The 26,463-nt window shown below is 45.5% G+C and overlaps 1 protein-coding gene across 3 annotated transcripts in view; it reads left to right on the top strand.

Annotated features, from left to right (window-relative positions):
* The first annotated feature begins 11,004 nt into the window (after window positions 1–11,004).
* The window catches only part of GTPBP3 (GTP binding protein 3, mitochondrial), a 107,716-nt gene continuing 92,257 nt past the window's right edge, over window positions 11,005–26,463 (top strand). For 2 of the 3 annotated variants that reach the window (XM_040320500.1, XM_040320517.1), the window contains exons 1-2: window positions 11,011–11,037; window positions 15,622–15,696. In XM_040320500.1, coding sequence (XP_040176434.1) covers window positions 11,027–11,037; window positions 15,622–15,696 — 86 coding nt within the window. In that variant the 5' untranslated portion in view covers window positions 11,011–11,026. Of the gene's footprint in view, window positions 11,042–15,621; window positions 15,697–26,463 lie in introns of all 3 variants that reach the window. The other variant, XM_040320510.1, reaches the window with a different exon arrangement.

Genomic DNA, 26,463 nt, shown 5'->3' on the forward strand with positions numbered 1-26,463 from the left:
TCTAAAATTGCAAGTTCTAGTCCAGTAAATAAAAATTCAAGTACTCAGAGAATAAACCCTCTCAAGAGCTGGTTCTGTCCAGCTCAGTAGATTCTTGGATTATTTCATAGATACATATAACTGGATACTAATATTTAGAGGTAAAGTTGATCCAGGGAATATCAGATTGCCTCTCGGGGGATCAGGAAGGAATTTCCCCTGCAAATTGCATTATGCTTTGCTGGGGGTTTGTTTTTTGCCTTCCTCTTGATTAACTGTGGGTATGGGATTGTGTATGTAGAAAACAAAAAGCTCTCTTTGAATAGTTGAACTAGACAGACTTGTGTCTTTTTCAACCAGACCAACTATGTGGGTTAATTTAGATAAACTGTCCTGGATCCCCTTTATCTATGTGCCTTGCATCACCAAATCATGGGTTCCAGCTGAGACCAATGACCAGTGGTGGCTGGTGTGTTTTTTAGACCCTGCTGTTTGCTGGTCGGTCTAGGCAGGTAACAGGCAGTGGCTCCGTGTCCTCCCCTCCATCGGCAGCTTTCAGTGTGCGGCTCCTCCCAGGCGTCTAATAGGATCACCTGTCCTTTCAGCAAATCTGGTGACAGGTCTTAAAACCCGCTTCACGATTGGCCAGGAGGAGGATCAGTGTTACAATATTCATTTGCTGTTGTAACACACCTGGGTTTGTTCTGTTTGCATTATCTGCACCTATCAGTGCTTCAAAGAAAACAAAAAGCGCACCCACTCCCCACTGGAATCCATGCATCCGGCGTAATGCAAAGGGCTGGGCACATGGATAGGGGGGAGGCGGCTATAGGGGGCCCCTTAATGTATGGGCCGCCCCTGCCAATGACATCTTCAGTATTTTTTTTTTGATCTTCCTTTTTGTTTGCTTTCATTCCTCTTCTGATTTTAAAGCCTCGTACACACAATAGGATTTTCCAACAGGAATTGTGTATCGACAGCTTGTTGGCGGAAAATCTGACCGCCAACGGACAATAGTTGTCGGATTTTCCACAGACAAAATGTTGGATGGCAGCCTTTTTAAATTTTCCATGGACAGCGGTCTGTTGTCAGAGTTTCCGTTCGTGTGTGTACACAAGTCCGGCGGACAAAAGTCCAAAGTACAAACACGGATGCTCGGAAGCGATGCTCACCAAACACAACATTAGCAGAAGGTGCCCAAAGGGTGGCACTAAAGAGCTGAAAAACCACGTAGTACGTAACTACGTTCGTAACTACGTTCGTGTTTGTTGGCCCACAATTGTGTGCTATTTGTATGCAAAACAAGTTCCTGGCCAACGCCCTTCGGACAAAAGTCTGAGGCTTTGTCTGTGGAAAATCCGATCGTGTGTACAAGGCTTTAGATTTTTTTTTTTTTTTTGTAAATCCATAAATACTTAATACACGGGGGAAAGCTGGATTTCTAATTCCTTAGAAGATCCCTGCCTTTAGATCAAGTGATCTCTATGGCTATTACCCAAGTCATGGATGAACAGAAGTCATATGTGCTGTCGATAACGGGCTACCTGTCGACTGCCAGCAGGTGACCGGTAGCTCACAAAGACATCCCTGCCTCTCCAACTCAGCACTTACTGCAGTGTGGGTGCTTGATCTGCCAAACCTTGCCTGCAGGGCAGGCCTCACCCCTGCATACGACTGGCTAGGGGGCAAGGAAAGCCTCTGGAATAGCTTGTGCAGGTTCCAGGTCTTGTATGAACGTGCCAGAGCTCTGTCCCTGAGCCATGTGTATAGTGAGCTTCTCCCAACCGCCCTGCCACTTCTCCGATTAAATCCAAGGCGCTTGTGGGACGGACGAGAGTGGAGGGCTGGTAAGGATCAGTGCCAGAACATGCTGCTTCCCTGTGCTGCTCTGCATCTCGTAACAACTTCTGCACCCCCCCTGACCCCACAGTTCTACTATCTCCTGGTCCCCAATATAATACTCTTCTGAACCCCCAATACCCGACACCCCAGTGCCATGCCCTCCTGACTCCCCAATACCATACCCTCCTGCCCCCCAAGTTCCGTGCCCTACTGTCCCCCCCAATACCATAACCTCCTGACCCTCTTGTATTATGCCCTCCTAAACGATGCTCTCCTGACTCCCCCGCCCCATGACCTCCTGACCCCCTAGTATCATGTCCTCTTGATCCCCTGTTCTCTGCTCGGTTGATGTTTATATACTGCTGACCTATGTACACTGCCCTACATCCTACTGACCCCTGTACACTGCCATACCTACTACTGACCTCTGTACACTTAACTACATAATACTGACCTCTGGACACTGCCCCTACATACTACTGACACTACCCGAGACAAGAGCAGATAGCCAGGCCCTGAAACTAGTCGAGCAAATCAGCCTGCAGTACCAAAATGTTCTGCCTTATAATGGACTTTGGCATCAGACTTGCAGGGGTGACCAATTACTCCCCAGACATGAATATATATATTTATTTTTAAAGGAGCACCATACCCCAGTGATCTTTGATCTCCTCCATGTTGTCCAGGTAGATCTCCACCTCTCAAAAGGTTGCCTACCCCTGATATCGGCTGCAAGCATCTAGGTACATTGGTACTGTCAAGTGAATGTCTGCCAGGAGTACAAATGACACCTTCCCCTACACCAGTAGTGTACATGTACAAAATCTTACCTACTGCATTAGGATCGTATCATTACTAATATTTTAACTTGTTGTTAATCACAAAACAAAACACACCATTTTTTTTTATTTGGCCTTTATTGAACCCGGTTTTCATTTTATTGCCTGGTGTTCTTTGAACAAATACATTTCATGGTTACACACAAGGCTTTATATTTACACATGGCAATTCTTATATTTTAGTCAACTATTTAGAAAATTTTTATAAATACAGAAAATGTAGCAAAAATAATGTTGCATTTGCAATGTTGAGCTGTGTAACTAAAACAAATTTAGTTAAAGTATTTTAACAAATGTCACGTGAAAGTGAGAAAGGCATATTTTATATGACAGGTAACTATTGACCTAGGACTAGATCATTAAAGCCCATCTCCCCTGTTATGCTCCTGCAGTGGACCATCCCCCAGAATGCTCACATCCAATGTAGGGCTATAAGCTGAATTGGTCTTGATGATGTAAGAGGGCATCTGACCACAGAAACATAGGGGGAGAAGAGCCTGAAGATGCTGGTCTTACAACCTGGAGGAGCATTCAGATGCAGAGGATTTGGTAAGCAATATGCTTTTTTTGACCTAAACATTTTACCTTTGCAGTGTAGAGAGTAGCCCCACTGCTTCCGTTTAACCAGCCCCAGAAGGATTTACCCCTTTAATGACCAGGGCATTTTTTGCAATGCGGCACTGCATTATTTTAACTGACAATTGTGCGGTCGTGCAATCTTGTACCCAAACAAAATTTATGTCCTTTCCCCCCCCCCCACAAATAGAGCTTTCTTTTGGGTGCATTTGATCACCTATAGCGGAGAACTGCGTGTCTGCCAACTGGGAGAGAGCAATTCCCAATTTGCATGCTATATACATGTTTAGTGATGTGGCACCAAAACTTGCTTAGTGTTATAGTTGTCAACTATTTTCATAATCAATTAGTTGGCCTGCAATAGACACAGTTATATATGCAAGATATTAATGTCAAAAATACATTATCATCAAAACATTGTACTTATTACTTCATTTGTTTGGTCACATTTGTTAAAATAACAAAGACCAATTCATTTTGTCTTATGTTTGTTAAGGAGCTGTGTGTTAGTTAAATATTCCCACCTATTTGCATGGCCAATTTCAAATTACATAACAAAAATCTAGTACTATATCTATATATATGCATACTGCAATGCAAGAATCTTATTGAGTTTTTTTCCTGATGTAAAGCCTTTTTAAAAAGGGAGTGTATGCGATGGACTCATTCAGGCCTAGATAGATGGTTGCCTGTAACTTAAAAATCCATCTCTGCTCACGTTGGAGCACAGTTTTGTTCCAATTAGGGCCGAAACAACTAATCGATTAATTTCATAATCCATTAGTTGTCGATTAAAATTTTCATAATCGATCGGCCAGTAACATAATGGGGTTAAAAAAACTAAAATTAGCCCTTTATAGTACACAAAAGCAAATCGCTACTGTAAATATTACTTTCACTGTCCCACAGTAAAGAAATTAACCCCTTACAGTAACGATTTGCTCTTTTTGAACTTATTTTTGTTTTTTTAACCCCATTATGTTACTAAACATCTCAGGCCTGGGTCACACCTGTTTTTTGGTGCTTTTTGCAGAACAGTGCTATTTTGTATTTTTTGCTTTTATATACTTCAATAGAGAAGCTGCAGAAAAGCATGCAATGTGTTTTTGCAGCAATTTGTGTTTTGTAATCTGCCCAACAACAAATTGGCCCAAAACATTTTTTAAAATGCTTTTTTTTTTTTTAAAGCTATTATCTGATTAATCTAAACAATAATCGGCCAACTAATCGATTATGAAAATAATCGTTAGCTGCAGCCCTAGTTCCAATCTCCACCCCTGATCAAGAACGTGCACCGAGGCGAGGGCGGTAAAGGTGACCTTGGGTAGTCTATAGCAGTGGTCATCAACCTGTCCTCAGGGCCCACTAACAGGCCAGATTTTATGTATTACCTTGGGGAGATGCAGACTAGAATACTGCAATCACTGAGCAGCAAATGATATCACCTGTGATGTATTTCAGTTATCTTGCAAAACTGGCCTGTTAGTGGGCCCTGAGGACTATATGGCATTGGTCATAAACCCTGTCATGTCTGAGTACTGCATGTTTGCCAACTGGGAGATAGGGATTCCCAATTTGCATGCTATATACATGTTTGGTGATGCGGCACCAAAACTAATTTAGTGTTCCCTATATAGAAATCACCACACTCACAGGAGATTAGGTACATTAGGTGCCGGATTCAGATACAATGGCGTATCTGTCCGGCCGGCGTAACGTATCTACGATATGTTACCCCGCTCTAACTTTGGGCGCGAGTTCTTTATTCAGAAAGAACTTGCGCCCTTAGTTACGGCGGCGTAACGTATGTGTTGCGGCGTAAGGCCGCGTAATTCAAATGGGGATGTAGGGGGCGTGTTTTATTTAAATTTGTGTTGACCCCGCGTTTTTTAAGTTTTATTTTAACGTTTTATTTGATGCGCCGTCCGTAAAATATCCCAGTGTGCATTGCTCTAAATGACGTCGCAAGGACGTCATTGCTTTTGACGTGAACGTAAATTACGTCCAGCCCTATTCGCGAACGACTTACGCAAACAACGTAACATTTCAAAACTCGGCGCGGGAACGACGGCTATACTTAACATTAGCTACCCCTCATATAGCAGGGGTAACTATACGCCGGAAAAAGCCGAACGCAAACGACATAAAAAAAAAAGCGTCGGGCGGTCGTTCGTTTCTGAATCGGCGTAAATACTCATTTGCATATTCCTTGCGTAAAAATACGGAAGTGCCACCTAGCGGCCAGCCTGAAATTGCAGCCTAAGATCCGACGGTGTAAGTCACTTACACCTGTCGGATCTTAGGGATATCTATGCGTAACTGATTCTCTGATCCAGGCGCATAGATACGACCAGCGGAACTCAGAGATACAACGGCGTATCAGGAGATACGCCGTCGTATCTCTTTCTGAATCCAGTCCTAGGTGCGTGGGTCTAAAAGTTTCCCCATTTGGAAGGGAAAAAGTATTTTCTTATAAGAACAATGCCCCCATGGAAAGGATCCGTATGCTGGGCAGTGTCTTTTTTTTTCCTAAGTACCCGCCTCGCAAAAGTAATTTCTATTGTTTGGATGTCATTGTGTGTGTGTGTGTGTGTAATGGTTGTTCATTTGCAATATCATTGTATGTGTGCATGCTGCAATGACAGATACACACACACACGCGCGCGCGCGCCAGTGCCCATCAGCTCAGCCTTGCGGGTCACCAGTGCCCATCAGCTCAGCCTTGGGAAGAGGAGAACCACCACCCACCAGTTGACACAGAGCGGGGATCTTCCTCTGCAGTGTTCATTAAGTCACTATGTTACTAGAACACCTGTTATGTAGGCAGAACACCCGGGCTCCACGTCCTGTCAGGGGAGAGAGGAGACCGATCTGTCTCCCTTGTACATAGGGACACAGATCGGTCACCTCCCCCAGTCACCCCCCCTCCACACACAGTTAGTAACACAATACAGGTACACATTTAACCCCTTCCTCACCCCCTAGTGTTAACCCCTTCAATGCCAGTCACATTTATACAGTAATTAGTGCATATTTATAGCACTGATCGCTGTATAAATGTGAATGGCGCCAAACATGTGTCAAAAGTGTCCGCCATAATGTCGCAGTCCCAATAAAAGAAATCGCAGATCGCCGCCATTACTAGTAAAAATATATATATAATAATAATAATAATAATAATAATAATAATTCTGTCCCATATTTTGTAAGCGCTTATTGCGTTTTTTTTTTTTACCAAAAATATGTAGAAGAATACGTATCGACCTAAACTGAGAAAAAAAATTTTTTGGGAAAAAAAAAAAAATTGGGCTATTTATTATAGCAACAAGTAAAAAATATTGAATTTTTTTTCAAAATTGTTGCTTTTTTTTTGTTTATAGCGCAAAAAATAAAAACCGCAGAGGTGATCAAATACCACCAAAATAAGCTCTATTTGTGGGGAAAAAAAGGGCGTAAATTTTTTTTGGGAGCCACGTCGCATGACCGCGCAATTGTCAGTTAAAGCGACGCAGTGCCAGAAGCTGAAATTTCACCTGGGCAGGAGAGGGGTATATGTGCCCAGTAAGCAAGTGGTTAAAGGACATTCATGGGAGAATGAAAACGCCTCCTACAAGCTTTAACCAGACACTGATAGAAGTCACAAGACTGCTATATACTGCTGATGTTCTGTGGAAGACCAGATAGTGAATGCAAGGTCCTGGGATTAGTAACACTTTAAATTACAACAAAATCGATAAAAAAATAAAAAAAGGAGAAGAAAAGAAAAGTAAACCGAGATTGCACCACACGTGAAGTATTGCTGTGACCAACAGTGTAAGAGCAATAATTCTAGCATCAGAGCTCACGGTGATCTCTAAACTGATGAGCAGTAAAGGCTTTTAAATCATCGCCTATGGAAATTTTTGGGTACTTGTTTGTTTTTTGTTTAATAATAACAAACATGTTATACCTACCTGCTCAGTGTAGTGGTCTCACACAGAGCGGCCCCGGTCCTTCTCTTCTTGGGTACCTCGCTGGTGATTCTGCCCCCTTCCGAGTACCCCCACAGCAAGAAGCTTGATATGGGGCCCCCGAGCTGAGCCGCTGCTCTGTGTGTCCATTCAGACACAGAGCTGCAACCAGGCCCTATATCTCTCCTCACTGGCTGACTGACATGGATTGAAAGCAGCGAGAGGCTATGGTCCCCACTGCTGTCTGCCAATGAGGAGAGAGAGTCCCGGACAGCCGAGTCTCTTGTGCAAAAAATCACTGGGTCGAGATGGGGCTCAGGTAAGTATTAGGAGGGCTACTGCACACAGAAGGTTTTCTATGCTTAACCACTTACCCCCCGGACCATATTGCTGCCCAAAGACCAGAGTACTTTTTGCGATTCGGGACTCTGTCGCTTTAACAGACAATTGCGCGGTCGTGCGACGTGGCTCCCAAACAAAATTGGCGTCCTTTTTTTCCCACAAATAGAGCTTTCTTTTGGTGGTATTTGATCACCTCTGCGGTTTTTAGTTTTTGCGCTATAAACAAAAATAGAGCGACAATTTTGAAAAAAATGAATATTTTTTACATTTTGCTATAATAAATATCCCCCAAAAATATATAAAAAAACATTTTTTTTCCTCAGTTTAGGCCGATACGTTTTCTTCTACATATTTTTCGTAAAAAAAAAAAATCGCAATAAGCGTTTATTGATTGGTTTGCGCAAAAGTTATAGCGTTTACAAAATAGGGGGTCGTTTTATGTCATTTTTATTATATTTTTTTTACTAGTAATGGCGGCGATCAGCGATTTTTTTTCTGGTACTGCGACATTATGGCGGACACTTCGGACACTTTTGACACATTTTTGGGACCATTGGCATTTTTATAGCGATCAGTGCTATAAAAATGCATTGGATTACTATAAAAATGCCACTGGCAGTGAAGGGGTTAACACTAGGGGGCGGGGAAGGGGTTAAGTATGCCTGGGTGTGTTCTTACTGTGGGGGGGGGGGTGGCCTCACTAGGGGAAACACTGATCCTTGGTTCATACATCTGTAGGAACTGGAAATATCTCCTAAACCTGCATGTTTTAGGAGATATTTACTCTTGTGTCAACGTCATCGGCGCATGCACACTAAAGAAAGGGGGGGGTTATCCACAAAGCCGCGGCGCAACGTAACTTTTCGGATTTAAGTTACTCCGCCGCAAAATTCCAAAGTTAGGTGCCGATCCACAAAGCACTTACCTGGAACTTTGCGGCGCTGTAACTTAAATCCGTCCGGCGCAAGGCGTTCCTATTCAAATTGGCGAGTCCCATTTAAATTAGGCGCGCTCCCGCGCCGGACGTACTGCGCATGCTCCGTCGGGTAACTTACCTGACGTGCATTGCGCTAACTGACGTCGCTCCGACGTCATTTGCTTAGACGTTAACGTAAATGGCGTCCAGCGCCATTCACGGACGTCTTACGCAAACGACGTAGAATTTAAAATTCGACGCGGGAACGACGGCCATACTTAACATGGCTTAAGACAACTAGGGCTCAGCCCTAGTTTTACGCGGCGGAACTCGACGTAAACAACGTAGATTTAGAGCGACGGGCCCGTCGGAGCGTTCGTGGATCGCCGTAACTGGTCATTTGCATATTCTACGCCGGCCGGAATGGCCTCGCCACCTAGCGGCCGGCCTAGAATTGCATCCTTAAGATCCGACAGTGTAATTCAATTACACATGTCGGATCTTCGTCCTAACTATGGGAAACTGAGTCTGTGGATCAGTTCCATAGTTAGGACCAGGGATACGACGGAGTAACAGTAGATACGCCGTCGTATCTCTTTTGAGGATCTGGCCCCGGGTTTCTATAGGGCCCGTGCCACGACTGTCGGCTCCCTTGCGCGAGTGACATCACGCGACTCCGGCCAGTCACAGAGCCGGAATCCATGGCCCCGGAAGGAAGAGGGGGTGAAGATGGCTGCAGCCTCCAGCGGGGACATTGCTGGTTTTGTTTGCCGGTAAGTGCAACATAATGGGCTAGTATGCAATGCATACTAGCCCCATATGCCTTTACTTTGCAGGGGAATAAAGAGCAAGTAAAACCCATCAGGGTTTACGTCCTCTTTAAGTCTTGGCATGTTTGTTATCTATTTACTCGACATAACCACCTTTTACATTTTACCAAAACACTGGACATTATATTGTGTTTGTGGAATATTTTTTCCTGAAAAATATTCAGTTTAATAAACAGTTGTGCAATTATCGAAGCAAAACCCGCGGAACCTCCGCTTTAAAGGGGTTGTAAAGGTTTTTTTTTTTTCTAATTAGGTTTCTTTAAGCTAGTGCATTGTTGGTTCACTAACTTTTTCTTCCGATTTGCCTTCTAAAATGTTTTTTTTTCTTCCTCCTCAGTAAGCTGTTCTGGCTGACTAACCCCCAGCCAGATGGGGGCAAGCTTACTTATAGGAGAAACAGGAAGTGAGAAATTCAGACAAAGATAAAAAACATTTAGAAGGGAAAATCGAAGGAAAAAAGGTACGTGAACCAACAATGCACTAGCTTAAAGTGGAAGTACCCCCACCCTCTCCCGAAAAAAAAAAAAAAAAACATATATAAAATGCCTCGAGTGCTGAAGTGGTTTACCAGTATGGTCAGCTTTAGGCTGTGGTTGTTAGAAGTGCTGCTTCTAGAAAAGGAAAAAAAAAAAACGGAGAGAAAAATATTAGAACTTATACACAGTGAGCTGGAGATGCCACAATTATAACACCATTATGTCTGCCTATAATCCTGCATCAATATACAGTACCGTATTTATTGGGAGTATAGCGCGCTCCAGCGTATAGCGCGCACCCCTAAAGTTACAGCAGATTCCTGTGGAAAAAAGTTTTTCTGTACTTACAGTTTTGGTGTCTTGCGCGGCGGCCTCGTCGGGTACGGCGTGTCCTCTTCGTTGGGTACGGCGTGTCCTCTTCGTCGGGTACGGCGTGTCCTCTTCGTCGGGTACGGCGTGTCCTCTTCGTCGGGTACGGCGTGTCCTCTTCGTCGGGTACGGCGTGTCCTCTTCGTCGGGTACGGCGTGTCCTCTTCGTCGGGTACGGCGTGTCCTCTTCGTCGGGTACGGCGTGTCCTCTTCGTCGGGTACGGCGTCCTCCCCGCTCGTTTCCTGCGCCGAGTTTGAATACTGCACCGACATATACAGAGCGCAGTACACTCGGGTATTGTCGGGCAGGCTCGGCAACTCTCGCGCTGACGTCCTGTATGTCAGCGCGGAAGGAGCCAAGACTGCCCGACTATACCCGAGTGTACTGCGCTCGGTATATGTCGGTGCAGTATTCAAACTCGGCGCGGGGAAAGCAGGTATCGGCGGATACCACGCACCCACGATTTTCAGGGCAAAAAAGTGCGCGGTATACGCCGATAAATACGGTATATCTTAGCTAGAATTTTATATTTATACAATATATAGCTGTTTTCTAGGGACGTGCATGCACAGATATTTCAGTAAAAATGCAGTGAACTTTAAATTGATTTTCGGTGTATAATAAAAGAACCCAAGAGAGATGAGTCAAGCACTATGTGTGGTCAGTGGAAGAGATTAGAGCAGCAAAGTACTTACCCTGATCCTGCTTTGATCACTGCAGCCAAATGCTTCTCACACTACTTAGTAGGACATGGTGTCAGACAGACTGTAGCTGGAGGGAGGGCCTGTAAACCAGGAAGTGGCTGCAATGAATCATGGGATTTGTAGTGAGCACATGGAAGGAAGACTCTCTCTCTGATCATGTGCCTGAATTGTGTTTCCTACTTTCCTGCACAGAGGACATGACATGAGACGCAAGCAAGTGAGTAGGAACTGCAGACACCAATACATCATACAGATACAGTTTAGAGCACAACAAATGGTGGCTACTTATGTTTTTTTTTTGTTTACATGTATTTCAATTCTGCCCTAAATGCAAAAACAAATCAAGATCTGTATGATGTGTTTTAGTGTACATTGCTGTAGTAAACAGGCACTATTATTATCAGTGCAGCACAACACCTGGGAAAATACAAAACCTTTTGCCTTTTAGGTACACTTTAATAATCTACCCTTTGCTAAAAAGAACCAGTAATAAATGCATATATATATATATATATATATATATATATATATATATATATATATATATATATATATATATATATATAATAAAAAAAAAAAAAAGTGTATTTATTTGTTTTTTACTTTTTTTTTTTTTTACATTTTTTTTTTTTTTTTTATATTGGAGCCTGCAAAGATCAGTGGATTGCTCCAGCCTTGGGTCTGTACAAGGGAGGAAGTAATGAATGAACCCAACTATGTGCTTGGAGGTGTCACTGTCCTGGTGCTCCATTGAGATCTACGAGTCTTCGTGTCGTAGTGAGAGATGAGACATGTAATCTTCCATTGACTGATCTGAGTGGATCTGTGAATGAATGACGTGGCTGTGTGTGGGTTGCTAGGACACAAAGCAGCCATTCAGCACTGGCTCTGCTGACTACACATTGATATTCACATTTTGGCTGGCAGCGACCAATAAACTACTTTAGTGCTGTACACTAGTATGCATGTAAACGGCAGAGCTTCACTTAAAAGTGAAAGTTCTGCCCATCCCCCCCTTCTCTACCACGATTGGCAGTTACATTTTTTTTATTTTGGGAGCAGGTACCTTTTTCTGACAGGTACCTGCTCCCACTTCTGCAATTATCACGTAGAGGCAAACACATATACATACTGCTGTGTACATGCGCAAAAAAAAAGATGCTATGTGCATCTGTACACAGCGCTTTTTATGCCCTAGGTAACACCCACATGATGATCATCATATTTGAAAGAACTGTAATGAAAGGTCTGGGCTAAGGACTGTAAAGCTGGGGAGGAAAAAGCTGGATGACCTTGAATGTCCTCCAGCCAAGTAATGAGATGAGCTCTATCTGACTTTGCTGCAGCTTTTAAAAACAATCCCAGCTGCAGCTGTCCCCCTTTAGCTCTACCCCCAGAACTGAACGATCAAACTCCACTGATTGCTCGGTTCTCCCCCTCCTGTCTGAGCCGAGAGCTGTGACCGTCAGTCACCAGTTCTCTGCTCTTCCCCTCCAGCGCTCACTGGAGCACCGGGCTGTGGAGGGGGCTAGATTGAGGAGCTCGCTCAGACTCTCAATTGTCGGTTGTGGTATTTTGGTGGATCTCGACTGTAAAGTTAGGATCTTTTCTGAGCCTGGACCAGCTGGGAGATGTCAGGCAACAGCGGGCTTTAGCTAAAATCAGGTCACAGGAGTGCAGAACGAACTGCACTGTTGTGATCCATAGGAGAAGCATAGCCAAAAAAATCTTTTGTTATACTTTTTTCTTTAATGCACATTGTGAAACGCTCACAGTGTGCAGTCAAATTAGTTAGACCCCTTTCACACTGAAGCGTTTTTACAGCATTTTAGCGTTAAAAATAGTGCTATTAAAACGCTCATAAAACACTTTCCATGCATCTCAATGGACCCTTTCACACGGAGTCCTGCAAGCAGCATCTTTGGAGCAGCTTTTGGGCGCTGAAAAAAAAATGCTCCAAAAACACCCCTCTCCATTGAAATTAATTGAAAGCGCCTTAAAAACACCTTACCCTTTCACACTGAGGCGTTGCACTGGCGGGGCGTTGAGAAAAGTCCTGCAAGCAGCATCTTTGGAGCAGCTTTTGGGCGCTGAAAAAAACGCTACAAAAACGCCCCTCTAGATTGAAATTAATTGTAAGCGCTGTACAAACGCCTTACCCTTTCACACTGAGGCACTGCAAAAACGCCCTAAAACGTTAGGGTGTTAGCGGCGCTTTACCAGCACATTGGGATTGCAGATGAGGCTTTGCTCGAAAAAAGCACGAATAACGCTGTTATTCGAACCCAGTGTGAAAGGGGCCTAAGTAATCTAAGTACAAAAGAGGAGCCTGAACAACCATACAAGACTGAAGGTAATGCTAGAATTCAGATTTAATATACGAAAGCTGGTGTGTTAATACCCACAAAGGTGTCAAGAAGTCCTTACATATTTTGTGTGTTTTTAAAGGAAAAGTATAGCCAAAGCTATTTTGGCTATGCTTCTCCTATGCATCACAGGAGTGCAGTTCATTCTGCACGCCAGTGGCCCATTTTCAGCTGACAGCGGGCTATTGTCATTTAGCCGGTCCAGGCTTGGGAAAAATTCACAGTCGGGATCCGCCAAAAAGCCTGGACCGGCAGCTGGCTCAGCCTCTCAGCAATACGTTGAGAGGCTAAGCCAGCCACTCCTGTCCCCTCCACAGCCCAGTGCTCCAGTGAACGCTGGAGGGGCAGAGCAGAGAGCCAGTGACTGACAGTCACCAGTTCTCTGCAGGCTGAAGACAGAGAACTGAGCAATTAGCGGTCTTAGAGGTGGTGGGGGACAGCTACAGCTGGGATCGGTGCTGCAGCCATTTACGTGAGTATGAATGTTTTTTTTTTACGCCATACTTATTTTTTAATACGTTTTTTTTTTTTTTCTGCATAAGGTAGAACTCCTTGATCTGCATGTTACCTACTGGATTCTTAGGGCCTTATGCACACTCTTCTGAATGTCTTTTCTTCTCACAGGTATAAAAAAACAAGCTGAGTTTAGGCGCATCAAGTGTTTCCATGTTCATTCATTTCATTGGCCAGAATATTAATTTATTCTGCCAAGTGACGTGAATAAACACTAAAGTACTACATGCGCATAGCGTTTAGGCATGTTTAGCATTTTAATTGCCATAGTGCTTCTCTCCTGAATGCGCATGTGATGTGTTTTTTTTTTGCCTGTAAACACCTATGTATACATGGATACATAGGCTAATATGGAGGGGCATTTAGAGGCAAAAAAGATTTAAATGCCCTTAAAGTGGTTGTAAACCCTTACACACCACTTTTACCTACCAGTAAGCCTATAATAAGGCTTACTGGAAGGTACTGGAAATATCTCCTAAACCGTGCAAGCAAGTAAAACCCATCAGGGTTTACTTCCTCTTTAAAAGTGGAATTTTTGACACCCAATGGGGTAGATCCACAAAAGGATTACGCCGGCGTATCTATTCATACGCCGGCGTAATTTTAAATTTCCCGTGTCGTATCTTTGTTAGATCCGACAGGTGTACGCCTTAGTACGCCGTCGGATCTTAAATGCAATTTTTCGGCGTCCGCTAGGCGGTGTTTCCGCGTCGAGTATGCAAATTAGCTATTTCCGACGATCTACGAGCGGCCGTCGCATTTTTTTATGTCGTTTCCGTTCGGCTTTTTCCGGCGTATAGTTAAAGCTGCTATATGGTGGCGTACTCAATGTTAAGTATGGTCGTCGTTCCCGTGTCTAATTTTACATTTTTTGCGTCGTTTGCGTAAGTCGTTCGTGAATAGGAATGTGACGTCATTTACTTTCACGTCGAAACCAATACATCCTTGCGGCGTACTTTGTCGCAATGCACCCTGGGATATTTTAAGGACGGCGCATGTGCCGTTAAAAAGAAACGTTGTTTACGTCGGGTCACAACGTATTTGCATAGAACACTCCCCCATCACTCCCAATAGATACACTACGCCGCCGTAACTTACCGCGCGGATTCTTTGAGAATTCACAAGAAGAAAAAGTAAGTTACATCGGCGTAGTGCATCGTAGATACGCTACGCCTGCCTAAAGATAGGCAGATCTTTGTGGATCTGCCCCAATGTGTCCAAGCCTTGAGCTTTGAGCACTTCTGTGTTCTTTTAATCCAGTACTCTGATGCACAGATAGATCTCCCTTCCTATGTCCATCCTCCATACCTCCTTCTTTTTTTGTCCCAAGCTCAAAAAACAGACGTGAACAAGTAAATCAGGGAGGGGAGTGGGTTGTTTGCCAGATAGCAGCCAAAAAACTGCCATGCAGAGCTCCTGGCAAAAAATCCTTGGGGAAAACACTGTAATGGTTGTGATAATGTAGGGCTAGGTTTGCATCTATTTGTGCCCTTTTTTTTGTCTGCTTTTCTGTCTTTTTTATGTGTGTTGTAGCATGTTTGCATTATTCTATAGGGAATTACAGCTGATGATGAGGCACAGAAAATTACACATGCTTTATTTTTACCAAAGCAGTGTACAGATGTGTACGGCATTAATAGATTCAATGTATTTTTATAACACTTGTTTTTGTGCATTCAGAAAAACATAAAAACACAAAGATGTGAACCAGGCCTGAGACTGAATTCATTTATTTTTTTCATTATCACTGCAAGCAATGTATGATCACTTTTGGATAATCTAGATATTTATTGCATGCATGCTGTTTTTAAATAGATGTGAAACCAAAAAAAATAGGGGGGTTGTTCTATAAAATTGTGTTATCTTTTAATACTAATTACTTGAAAACTCATGACTGTTATTTTTTTTTAATTAATAGCAGATGGTCAATAGTGACTGTTAAGCATTCAGCAATGTGGATTTTAAGAAGGTGTATGAAGACATTTGTTTCAAGGTAAGTGTAATGCTGCTTTTTCTAAATCCAGGGATGGGACGTGTAGAATTACAAAGCCGGGTATGTTTGAGGATGAAAAATGAGAATAGGTCCTGCTGGCCTGCTTGATAAAATCAATATAATACTAATAGGCCTTAGATATAGAAAATTTAATTTTATTCCAGCTTCTATGGAACCCTGCAGTGCAGCTAGCTTTGTTTTGATTACCATGTTTGCACCCAAAGCTGCCATAGGGTATTTTAACCCAACAGGTTCACGTGTTGACAGGCAAGTTATTCTATTCTATGGCAGCCATTCTTAACCAGGGTTCAGTGTAACTCTAGAGTTCTTCCAGAGGTTGCAACAGGTTCTTTGAGCTGTGGCTGCTTGACTTCCCACCTTATGGTGCCTGTATAATTCTGGGTCCAGCATAGGGTGACCACATTTCCAAACTGCCATTCAGGGACAACCCGGTCCCTCCCTCACCTTCTCCAAAAAAAGATGAGGGTGGCGGGGGGGAAATGCAGTCTCGGGGTTGATGGGGAATTTGGCGGTGGGTTTTCTTTATCGTACATCACGGGACACAGAGCGGCATTCATTACTATATGGGTTATATGGAGTACCTTCAGGTGTAGACACTGGCAATCTCAAACAGGAAATGCCCCTCCCTATATAACCCCCTCCCATAGGAGGAGTACCTCAGTTTTTCCGCCAGTGTCTTAGGTGTTAGTCATGGTTTAGCTTGCCTCCACATCCTTGGGATTAGGTGAGCTAACCGGTTCTGTCCAAAAAAGCCTCAGCGCTAAAGTGGTCAGTAACCGGACCCCAAACCCTTGGGGTATAGCCCATAATGCTTTTCTTTTTAGAGAGCTGGACCCTGGGCCCAGAACTTAGAAACCTTTGGGTGCCTAATGTTTCTGTTGCCAGAGTGCTATATGGGCCCAGGACAGTGGATCCTTCATAGGAACCCAGGGCCTGAAGGTCTAGACATCCCCACCGAGATGGGGGAAGATTGGGCCTCTTGCTTGGCAAAGTCCTGCGGCATGGAGCAGGTAAGTGAGGGGAAAACTTGCGGAACTTGGTTCTTAGCAGGTTTTTTCTGGGGGGTCACAGGGGACATGCCTAAAGTTATGCGCTGCATCTGGCAAACTAGTCACATATCATAAAGATAGGATGGCTCTATATGTATTATTCCCCATAAGATGTGACCTCCCTTGTAGTGTTGGAAAAGCATTGAGTGGGGCCTGTGTGATATAAAAGTATATGTGTGTGTCAGAGAGCTGTGCTTACCTGCAAGCCTCCAGGCGATGCTCCATTCAGTCTTCCTCCTCACGGCCTGCAAAGCAGGCAAAACGCTGACCTCCTCATGGTTCCAGGCTGCAGGCTGCAGTTTGCTGGAGCAGAGAGGTCCCTTCCTCCCAACCCCACCCCCCCCCTGTCGGGAGGGGCATTTCCTGTTTGAGATTGCTGGGGGGGAAGGGCGGGTCAGTGGCTTAAGGAAGGGGCGGCCCTTCCTTGTTTGTTCCATATAGCTCATTCAATACTTTGGAACTGAGGAGGAAAGACCAGAACGGCAAGCACGGGGCGCCGAGGACACACAGTGGCCAGAAAGAATATTGCAGTCTTCAGAAAGACTGTTTTCAAGCCTAGGAATAGGCTGTTTCTTTTCCATCTCATAGTTTTTCTTGCAATACTACTCAGGGGGACAGAATGTTTTTTCTTTCCTAGATTTGAAAAAAAAAAAAAAAAAAAAAAAAAAAAGATTTTTTTTGAAAAAAAAAAAAAAAAAAAAAAAGTGTCATCTAGGGGAGAGGAAGCATTTTTTATCCCCCAAACAGGTGTTTGGGCATTTAACTATTTATAAGTCCCAGGTACCAATAAGTAGCAGGTGTACCTCGGTATTGTACCATGGCATCAAAAAACAAGGGTACAAGAGGTGGGGATTCCCCCAGAGAGTCTGAGGTCTCGGACAAAGCTATGCCGCTGCTTTCCCCACAGGGAGCCTTGGGGCCATCGGGATCTGGGGCTGGAGCTGACGCGGGTCAGTCCAACCCTAAGATGGTCACGGAGGAGGTATTACTCACCTCTTTAAAAGAGATGCAGAAAAGCATGGGTAAAATGATAGCCGCAGCTATGCGGGGCAGTAAGCGGAATAGATCTCCGTCGCCCGAGCGCGGACCCTCAGAAGAGGAGGTCCTTTCCTCAGGGGAATTGGACGACCTCTTGGACAAGGACCAAGTAGGTTCAGGGATCGAAGATCCGGATACAGAGGAGTCTGGGGCAGTCTCCCTGAGGGAGAGCTGGTGGATTCAAGGATTGTCGGACTTGGTCCATAGGGCATTCAACTTGCCAGTACCAGATCTCCAGGTATCGACGGTTTCAGCTTTGGGCTCACTGAGGGCGCCTCAAAGCAATGCTGTGTTTCCGATCCATCCTCTATTAGAGGGAGTTTTGTTCCAAGATTGGAACAAGCCAGATAAGATCTTCTTACCACCTAAGAAGTTCTCTGTCCTATATCCTATGGAAGAAAAATTTTCCAAAAGATGGGCTACTCCTGCAGTGGACGCAGCCATCTCATGTGTTAACAAATCGTTAACATGCCCTGTAGAAAACATACAGGTGTTCAAGGATCCAGTTGATAAGCGCTTGGAAGCACTACTTAAGAACTCCTTCACTACTGCAGGGGCAGTAGTACAGCCAGCTGTGGCTGCGATTGGGGTCGCTCAAGCATTATCGGATCAATTTAAGCAGATGCTTAAACTTATTCCTGCCCAGCAGGCAGAAGAATTTTCGGATGTCCCTAAGGCCATATGTTTTACGGTAGACGCAATCAAGGATTCTATCCAGCAAGCGTCACGTTTATCGTTATCCCTTATCCATATGAGAAGACTCTTATGGTTAAAAGGCTGGGAGGCTGAGCCCCCATGCAAGAAGCTCCTGGTAGGGTTCCCCTTCCATGGAGGACGACTCTTCGGAGAAGACCTAGATAAATACATTCAGACCATTTCAAACGGCAAGAGTACTCTCTTGCCAACTAAGAAGAAGGTTCAGGGGCCTGCGTTTAAACGACAGTATTCCCCTGGGCAGGGGCCCTCTAATGCCAAGCAGTATCGACGGCCTCCTGCAAAAGCAAACTTCGGCTTCAACAGCAAATCACAAGGACAGGCTGTTAGAGGCAAAAGGCAGTGGTTTCGCAAACCAGCAAAACCAGCCCCCAAGCCAACCTTATGAAGGGGCGCCCCCACCCACGAAGGTGGGGGGAAGGCTGCGACTCTTTTCAGAGATTTGGGAAGCCAGCATTCCCGACGAGTGGGTACGGTCTTCCGTGGCCACAGGCTACAAATTAGATTTCCTAAGGTTTCCTCCTCCTCATTTCCAGGAGTCGAGGATTCCAAACGATCCGCCTCGGATTCCGGCCAGTCCTGGAACAGGGGCTGGGTTTCTACTCCAACCTATTCATCATCCCAAAATCCAATGGAGATGTCAGGCCAATTTTGGACCTAAAAATGGTAAATGCATATCTAAAGATCCGCTCATTTCGGATGGAATCCGTGCGGTCAGCAGCTGCCACACTCCAGAAGGACGACTTCATGGCGTCCATAGACATAAAGGATGCCTACCTTCATGTTCCAATTTATCAGCCACATCAAAGATATCTACGCTTCATGGTGGCTTCGCGTCACTTCCAATTCGTGGCGCTTCCCTTCGGGTTGGCTACGGCCCCCCGGGTGTTCACGAAGGTCCTAGCTCCGATCCTAGCCAAGCTAAGGATCCAAGGGGTCACGATCCTAGCATACCTGGACGACCTCCTAGTCATAGACCACTCGTCTCCCGGCTTGGAGCGAGCAGTGGCCCTCACGGTCCAATACCTCGAGAGGTTCGGCTGGGTCCTAAATCGAGAAAAGTCAGCTTTCCAGCCCACAAGGCAGTTGGAATATCTCGGCATGAGATTAGACACAGAACAACAAGGAGTGTTCCTACCTCTGAGGAAGGTAAAAGCCATCAAGGAATTAATCCTACTGGTTCTAAGCAAGAAAGAACCGACTATTCGCCTATGTATGAGGTTACTAGGCAAGATGGTGGCCACGTTCGAGGCGGTACCATACGCCCAGAGCCACACTCGCATCCTACAGGCAGCCATCCTGTCAGCATGGAGCAGAAGGCCACAGGCCTTGGATATCCCGTTGCCGCTCTTATCAAGAGTCCAACAAAGTCTGTGTTGGTGGTTAGACCCTCAGAATCTACTGAAGGGGAAGTCTTTCAGCCCAGTGGCTTGGAAGATAGTGACCACAGACGCCAGCCTGACGGGCTGGGGAGCAATTTTGGATGGTTGCACTCGCCAAGGTACTTGGGCAAAGCCAGAGAAGCAGTTGCCCATCAACATCTTGGAGCTCAGAGCTGCTCGACTAGCCCTCAGGGCTTGGACGTCAAAATTGCAGGGGTTCCCGGTGAGAATTCAATCAGACAATGCCACGGTCGTGGCATACATAAATCACCAAGGGGGAACCAGGAGTCAAGCCGCTCAGAGAGAGGTGAGCTTGATTCTCCTATGGGCAGAGGCGCATGTGCCCTGCATATCGGCAATATTCATTCCAGGAGTGGACAACTTTCAGGCGGACTTCTTAAGCCGCCAGACTCTATGGCCGGGGGAATGGTCTCTGCATCCACAAGTCTTTCAAGCACTCTGCCAAAGATGGGGAGTGCCGGACGTGGATATCATGGCATCGAGACTCAACAAGAAACTAGACAGGTTCATATCCCGCTCAAGGGATCCGATGGCCTGCGGAACCGATGCGTTGGTTTGCCCTTGGCATCAGTTCAAACTTCTTTATGCGTTTCCCCCGCTCCAGTTACTACCCCGCCTGCTGCGCAGGATCCGGGTGGAACACATACCAGTCATCCTGGTAGCTCCAGCATGGCCCAGAAGGGCATGGTACTCACTCATCCTAAAGATGGTAGTGGGAGACCCTTGGACTCTTCCTCTACGGCCAGACCTGCTATCGCAAGGTCCGATCCTCCACCCTGCCTTACGGCATCTAAATTTGACGGCCTGGAAGCTGAATCCCTGATTCTCAGGGGTAGAGGTCTGTCTCAGAAAGTAGTCTCTACCCTAATCAGAGCCAGGAAACCGGTCTCTAGGGTGATTTATTACAGGGTCTGGAAGGCCTATGTAGGCTGGTGTGAGTCCAAGCGATGGCTTTCTCGCAAATTTACCATCGATAGAGTATTAAGTTTTCTCCAGCTAGGAGTGGATAAAGGATTGGCATTAAGCACAATCAAAGGACAGATTTCTGCTCTGTCAGTGTGGTTTCAGCGGCCGCTGGCCACCCACTCGCTGGTTAAGACCTTCCTTCAAGGGGTCTTACGTATTAGACCTCCAGTTAAATCCCCGCTTTGTCCGTGGGATTTAAATCTTGTTCTGTCAAGTTTACAGAAACAACCGTTTGAGCCGTTGGCTGAAATTCCTTTGGTTCTACTGACAAGGAAGTTAGTATTTTTGGTTGCCATAGTTTCCGCAAGAAGAGTTTCGGAGCTAGCGGCCTTATCCTGTAAGGAACCATATCTTGTTTTTCATAAGGACAGGGTCGTTCTCCGCCCTCATCCTTCCTTCCTACCGAAGGTCATATCCAGTTTTCATTTGAACCAGGATTTGGTATTACCATCCTTCTTCCCTAAACCTACTTCCAGAAAGGAAGGGTTGCTGCATACCTTGGATATTGTCAGGGCCATGAAGGCCTATCTTAAAGCTACAAAGAAGATCCGGAAAACAGATGTGCTGTTCATTCTACCGGATGGGCCCAAGAAGGGGCAGGCAGCTGCAAAGTCCACCATTTCTAGGTGGATTAAGCAATTAATCACTCAGGCCTACGGCTTGAAAGGGTTGCCTCCTCCAGTATCATTAAAGGCTCATTCTACTAGAGCCATGGGCGCCTCCTGGGCAGCACACCACCAGATCTCTATGGCTCAAGTTTGCAAGGCGGCAACCTGGTCTTCTGTCCACATGTTTACAAAATTCTACAAGTTGGACGTAAGAAGGAATACTGATACTGCCTTCGGGCAGGCAGTGCTGCAGGCTGCAGTTTGAGACCCTCGGATTCCGGGGGCTCCTCTTTTTTGAGTTAAATTTAAAATTTAAAATTATTTTTCTCAACTAAGTTGGATTTATTATGATTTGAGTATATCTCTAAATTAAATCCTTTTGTCTTGGAGATGTTCTCCCTCCCCTCATTGTAAGCATTGCTTTGGGACATCCCATATAGTAATGAATGCCGCTCTGTGTCCCGTGATGTACGATAAAGAAAAAGAGATTTTTAATACAGCTTACCTGTAAAATCTTTTTCTTGGAGTACATCACGGGACACAGAGCTCCCACCCCTCTTTTTTGAGGACCATTTTGGGAGGCATACTGCTTGCTACAAAACTGAGGTACTCCTCCTATGGGAGGGGGTTATATAGGGAGGGGCATTTCCTGTTTGAGATTGCCAGTGTCTACACCTGAAGGTACTCCATATAACCCATATAGTAATGAATGCCGCTCTGTGTCCCGTGATGTACTCCAAGAAAAAGATTTTACAGGTAAGCTGTATTAAAAATCTCTTTATTTGGCAGCTGAATGTACCACTTGCCACCAGATGCAGTGCTGCTTGCCACCCATAGCCTGCCGCCTGATGCATTGCTGCTGTCACTACCTCTGCATGAGCCACGTGCATTGAAGGAAAGGAGTGGAGTTGCTATCTGGAGAGTGAAGATCACACCAGTCCCTGCTGGTTGCCGGAGAAGGAGGAGGTGCCGAGGTGGGTGGGGACAGCAGCGCTGCACTAGGCGCAGGCCTCGCTCCCGGCCTCACTGTCTGAGAGTAAATTGTCACTGGTTGTAAGTAGTTACTAGTTAGTAGGGGGTGACTGTGTCCTCTATTTCATTCCGGGACACTGGTGGTATTTTTTTTTTGTAAAATTATTTTTTATTAAACACTGGTGGTATTTGATCACCTCTGCGTTTTTTTCTTTTTTGCGCTATAAACAAAAATAGAACGACAATTTTGAAAAAAAATATATTTTTTACTTTTTGCTGTAATAAATATCCCCCAAAAATATCTAAAAACATTTTTTTTTCTCAGTTTAGGCCGATACGTATTCTTCTACATATTTTTCATAAAAAAAATCACAATAATCGTTTATTGATTGGTTTGTGCAAAAATTATAGCGTCTACAAAATAGGGGATAGTTTTATGGCATTTTTATTAATATTTATTTTTTACTAGTAATGGCGGCGATCAGCGATTTTTATCGGTACTGCGACCTTATGGTGGACACTTTTGACACATTTTTGGGACCATTGGCATTTTTATAGCAATCAGTGCTATAAAAATGCATTGATTACTAGGGTTGTCCCGATACCGATACTAGTATCGGTATCGGGACCGATTCCGAGTATTTGCGGGAGTACTTGTACTCCCGCAAATACCCCCAATACCGAAATAGAATACTTGCACCCCCGCCGCCATCGCCGTTACGCCGCATCCCGCCGCTGCATCCCCGCTGCCGCCGACTGGGTAATACGGGCGGGGAACATTACCGCTTTCAATTGAATAGCTGTGATGATTCGCGCCGCGTATAGACACTCCCCCTTGCTTGGGTGAACTGTCCAATGCCGAGCAAGGGGGAGTTTCTATACGCAGCGCGGCGCGAATCATTACAGCTATTCAAATGAAAGCTGTGATGTTCCCCGCGCGTATTAACCAGTTGGCGGCAGCGGGGATGCGGCGGGATGCAGGTAAGGGGGACATGGCTGGATATGGGGGGGAGACATGGCTGGATATGGGGGGGAGACATGGCTGGATATGGGGGGGAGACATGGCTGGATATGGGGGGGGAGACATGGCTGGATATGGGGGGGAGACATGGCTGGATATGGGGGGGAGACATGGCTGGATATGGGGGGGAGACATGGCTGGATATGGGGGGGAGACATGGCTGGATATGGGGGGAGACATGGCTGGATATGGGGGGAGACATGGCTGGATATGGGGGGAGACATGGCTGCATATGGGGGATATGGGGGGAGACAAGGCTGCATATGGGGGGACATGGCTGGATATGGGGTGGGACATGGCTGGATATGGGGGGGGACATGGCTGGATATGGGGGGGACATGGCTGGATATGGGGAGACATGGCTGCATATGGGGAGACATGGCTGCATATGGGGGGGAGACATGGCTGCATATGGGGGGGAGACATGGCTGCATATGGGGGGGAGACATGGCTGCATATGGGGGGGAGACATGGCTGCATATGGGGGGGAGACATGGCTGCATATGGGGGGGAGACATGGCTGCATATGGGGGGGAGACATGGCTGCATATGGGGGGGAGAAATGGCTGCATATGGGGGGGAGAAATGGCTGCATATGGGGGGAGACATGGCTGCATATGGGGGGACATGGCTGGATATGGGGGGGGGGACATGGCTGCATATGGCTGCATATGGGGGGACATAGCTGGATATGGGGGAGACATGGCTGGATATTGGGGGGACATGGCTGCATATGGGGGGGGAAATGGCTGCATATGGGGGGGGACATGGCTGCATCTGTGGGGGGACATGGCTGCATTTGTGGGGGGACATGGCTGCATTTGGGGACACATTTAAAAAAAAGTATCGGTATTCGGTATCGGCGAGTACTTGAAAAAAAGTATCGGTACTTGTACTCAGTCCTAAAAAAGTGATATCGGGACAACCCTATTGATTACTGTAAAAATGCCACTGGCAGGGAAGGGGTTAACACTAGGGGGCGAGGAAGGGGTTAATTATGTTCCTAAGGTGTGTTCTGACTGAAGGGGGGGTGGGACTGACTAGGGGAAATGACAGATCGCTGTTTATACATTGTATGAACAGACGATCAGTCATATCTCCCGCTGACAGGACCGGGAGCTGTGTGTTTACACACACAGCTCCCAGTTCTCGCTCTGTAACGAGTGATCGTGCCCGCCGGGCACGCGCGTCGGCACCAGGGGCGAGCAGGGGGTGCACGCACCTCTGGCGGCGTGCACGTGCCCCTAATGGCTGGAATGCGAAATGATGTATAGCTACGTGATCTCGTGCAGCCGAGCCGACCTGACGCCGTATAACTGTTATACGGCGGCTGGTCAGCTAGTGGTTAATGTAAAAAAATAAAAAAATGTATTTTTTTTTTTTTTTACTCGCTTCTATCTGGGCATGTTTTGTAATCTGCCTAGTTCCTGGTCCTAGATGGTTTAACTTCCTGTTCTAAGACCCCATTGCCTCCTGGGAAATGTTGACACTCATTTCCCAGGAGTCTCTAAAATCGCCCAGCATGCACGTCTCTAAGGAAATACAGGAAGAAAAAGGAACTGGGCTTTACATGCCCACACATATGATGGATACGGCCACAACATGAGCTGGAGGATATAAGGCAAGTGTTTGCAATGCTTTCTGGAATGATTGAGGAGCTATTAATATGTTTTAGGGACTATTTAATGTGATTAATTTTAGCTTGGGGGAAAAAAAAAATGATGCCCGGAACCCCGCTTTAAGTCTTACCTTATCCAGCAGCTTTTATCCAGTCAGGCAATAGTTACATGTCTGTTGGAAAAATCCATCAGCTAATCATTTTTTAGGGCACAATTGGTCAGATAAGTTTGAAAACTTTGCTGTAATGCTTTTATGCCCCAGACATAAGCCAGTGGTGTCAATTCCATTATCCAACATCATCCTCTTCCCTTTATAGTGTAAGCACAAGCCCTCATGATGGAGATTGTGATGTCATCAGCCCAGCTCTCCTTATCAGCCAATCAGCCATTCATAGAATACAAAGCTTCCTGTGACTCACTGACTAGCCCACTGACAGAACACAGTTCTGTATACTATCTGTAGCTGAAGCTTTATACAGTCTATACAGCTTGGTCCAAACAAACTACAGTAAAACCTTGGTTTGAGAGCAACTTGGTTTAAGAGCGTTTTGCAAGACAAGCAACATTTTTAAATACATTTTAACTTGATATACAAGCGATATCTTGATATACAAGTAGCGTCATGTCAATATGGTTACATTTAACCACTTAAGGACCCCTTCACGCCGATATACGTTGGCAGAATGGCACGGCTGGGCACAATCACATACCTGTACGTGACTCTTTAAGCCCAGCCGTGGGGTGACCCAGTCCTAAGCTCAGTGACCGTGCCCGCGGGAACTGATCGCCGCCGGTGTTCCGCGATTGGTCACCGGAGCTAAAGAACGGGGAGAGGTGTGCTTAAACACACCTTTCCTGTTCTTCACTGTGGCAGTGTCATTGATCGACTGTTCCCTGATATAGGGAAAGACGATCAATGACGTTGCAGATCCAGCCCCGCCCCCCTACAGTTAGAAAAACATATGAGGTCACACTTAACCCCTACAGTGCCCCCTAGTGGTTAACTCCTAAATTGCAATTGTCATTTTCACAGTAAACCGTGCATTTTTATAGCACTCTTTTCTGTGAAAATGACAATGGTCCCAAAAATGTGTCAAAATTGTCCGATGTGTCTGCCGTAATGTTGCAGTCATGAAAAAAATCGCTGATCGCCGCCATTAGTAGTAAAAAAAAAAATATATTAATAAAAATGCAAAACCGCAGAGGTGATCAAATACCACCAAAAGAAAGTTCTATTTGTGGGAAAAAAAGACGCCAATTTTGTTTGGGAGCCATGTCGCACGACCGCGCAATTGTCAGTTAAAGCATCGCAGTGCCAAATCGCAAATAGGGGCAAGGTCCTTAACCTGTATAATG

This window comes from Rana temporaria, chromosome 1, assembly GCF_905171775.1.
Source record: "Rana temporaria chromosome 1, aRanTem1.1, whole genome shotgun sequence".
NCBI lineage: Eukaryota > Metazoa > Chordata > Amphibia > Anura > Ranidae > Rana > Rana temporaria.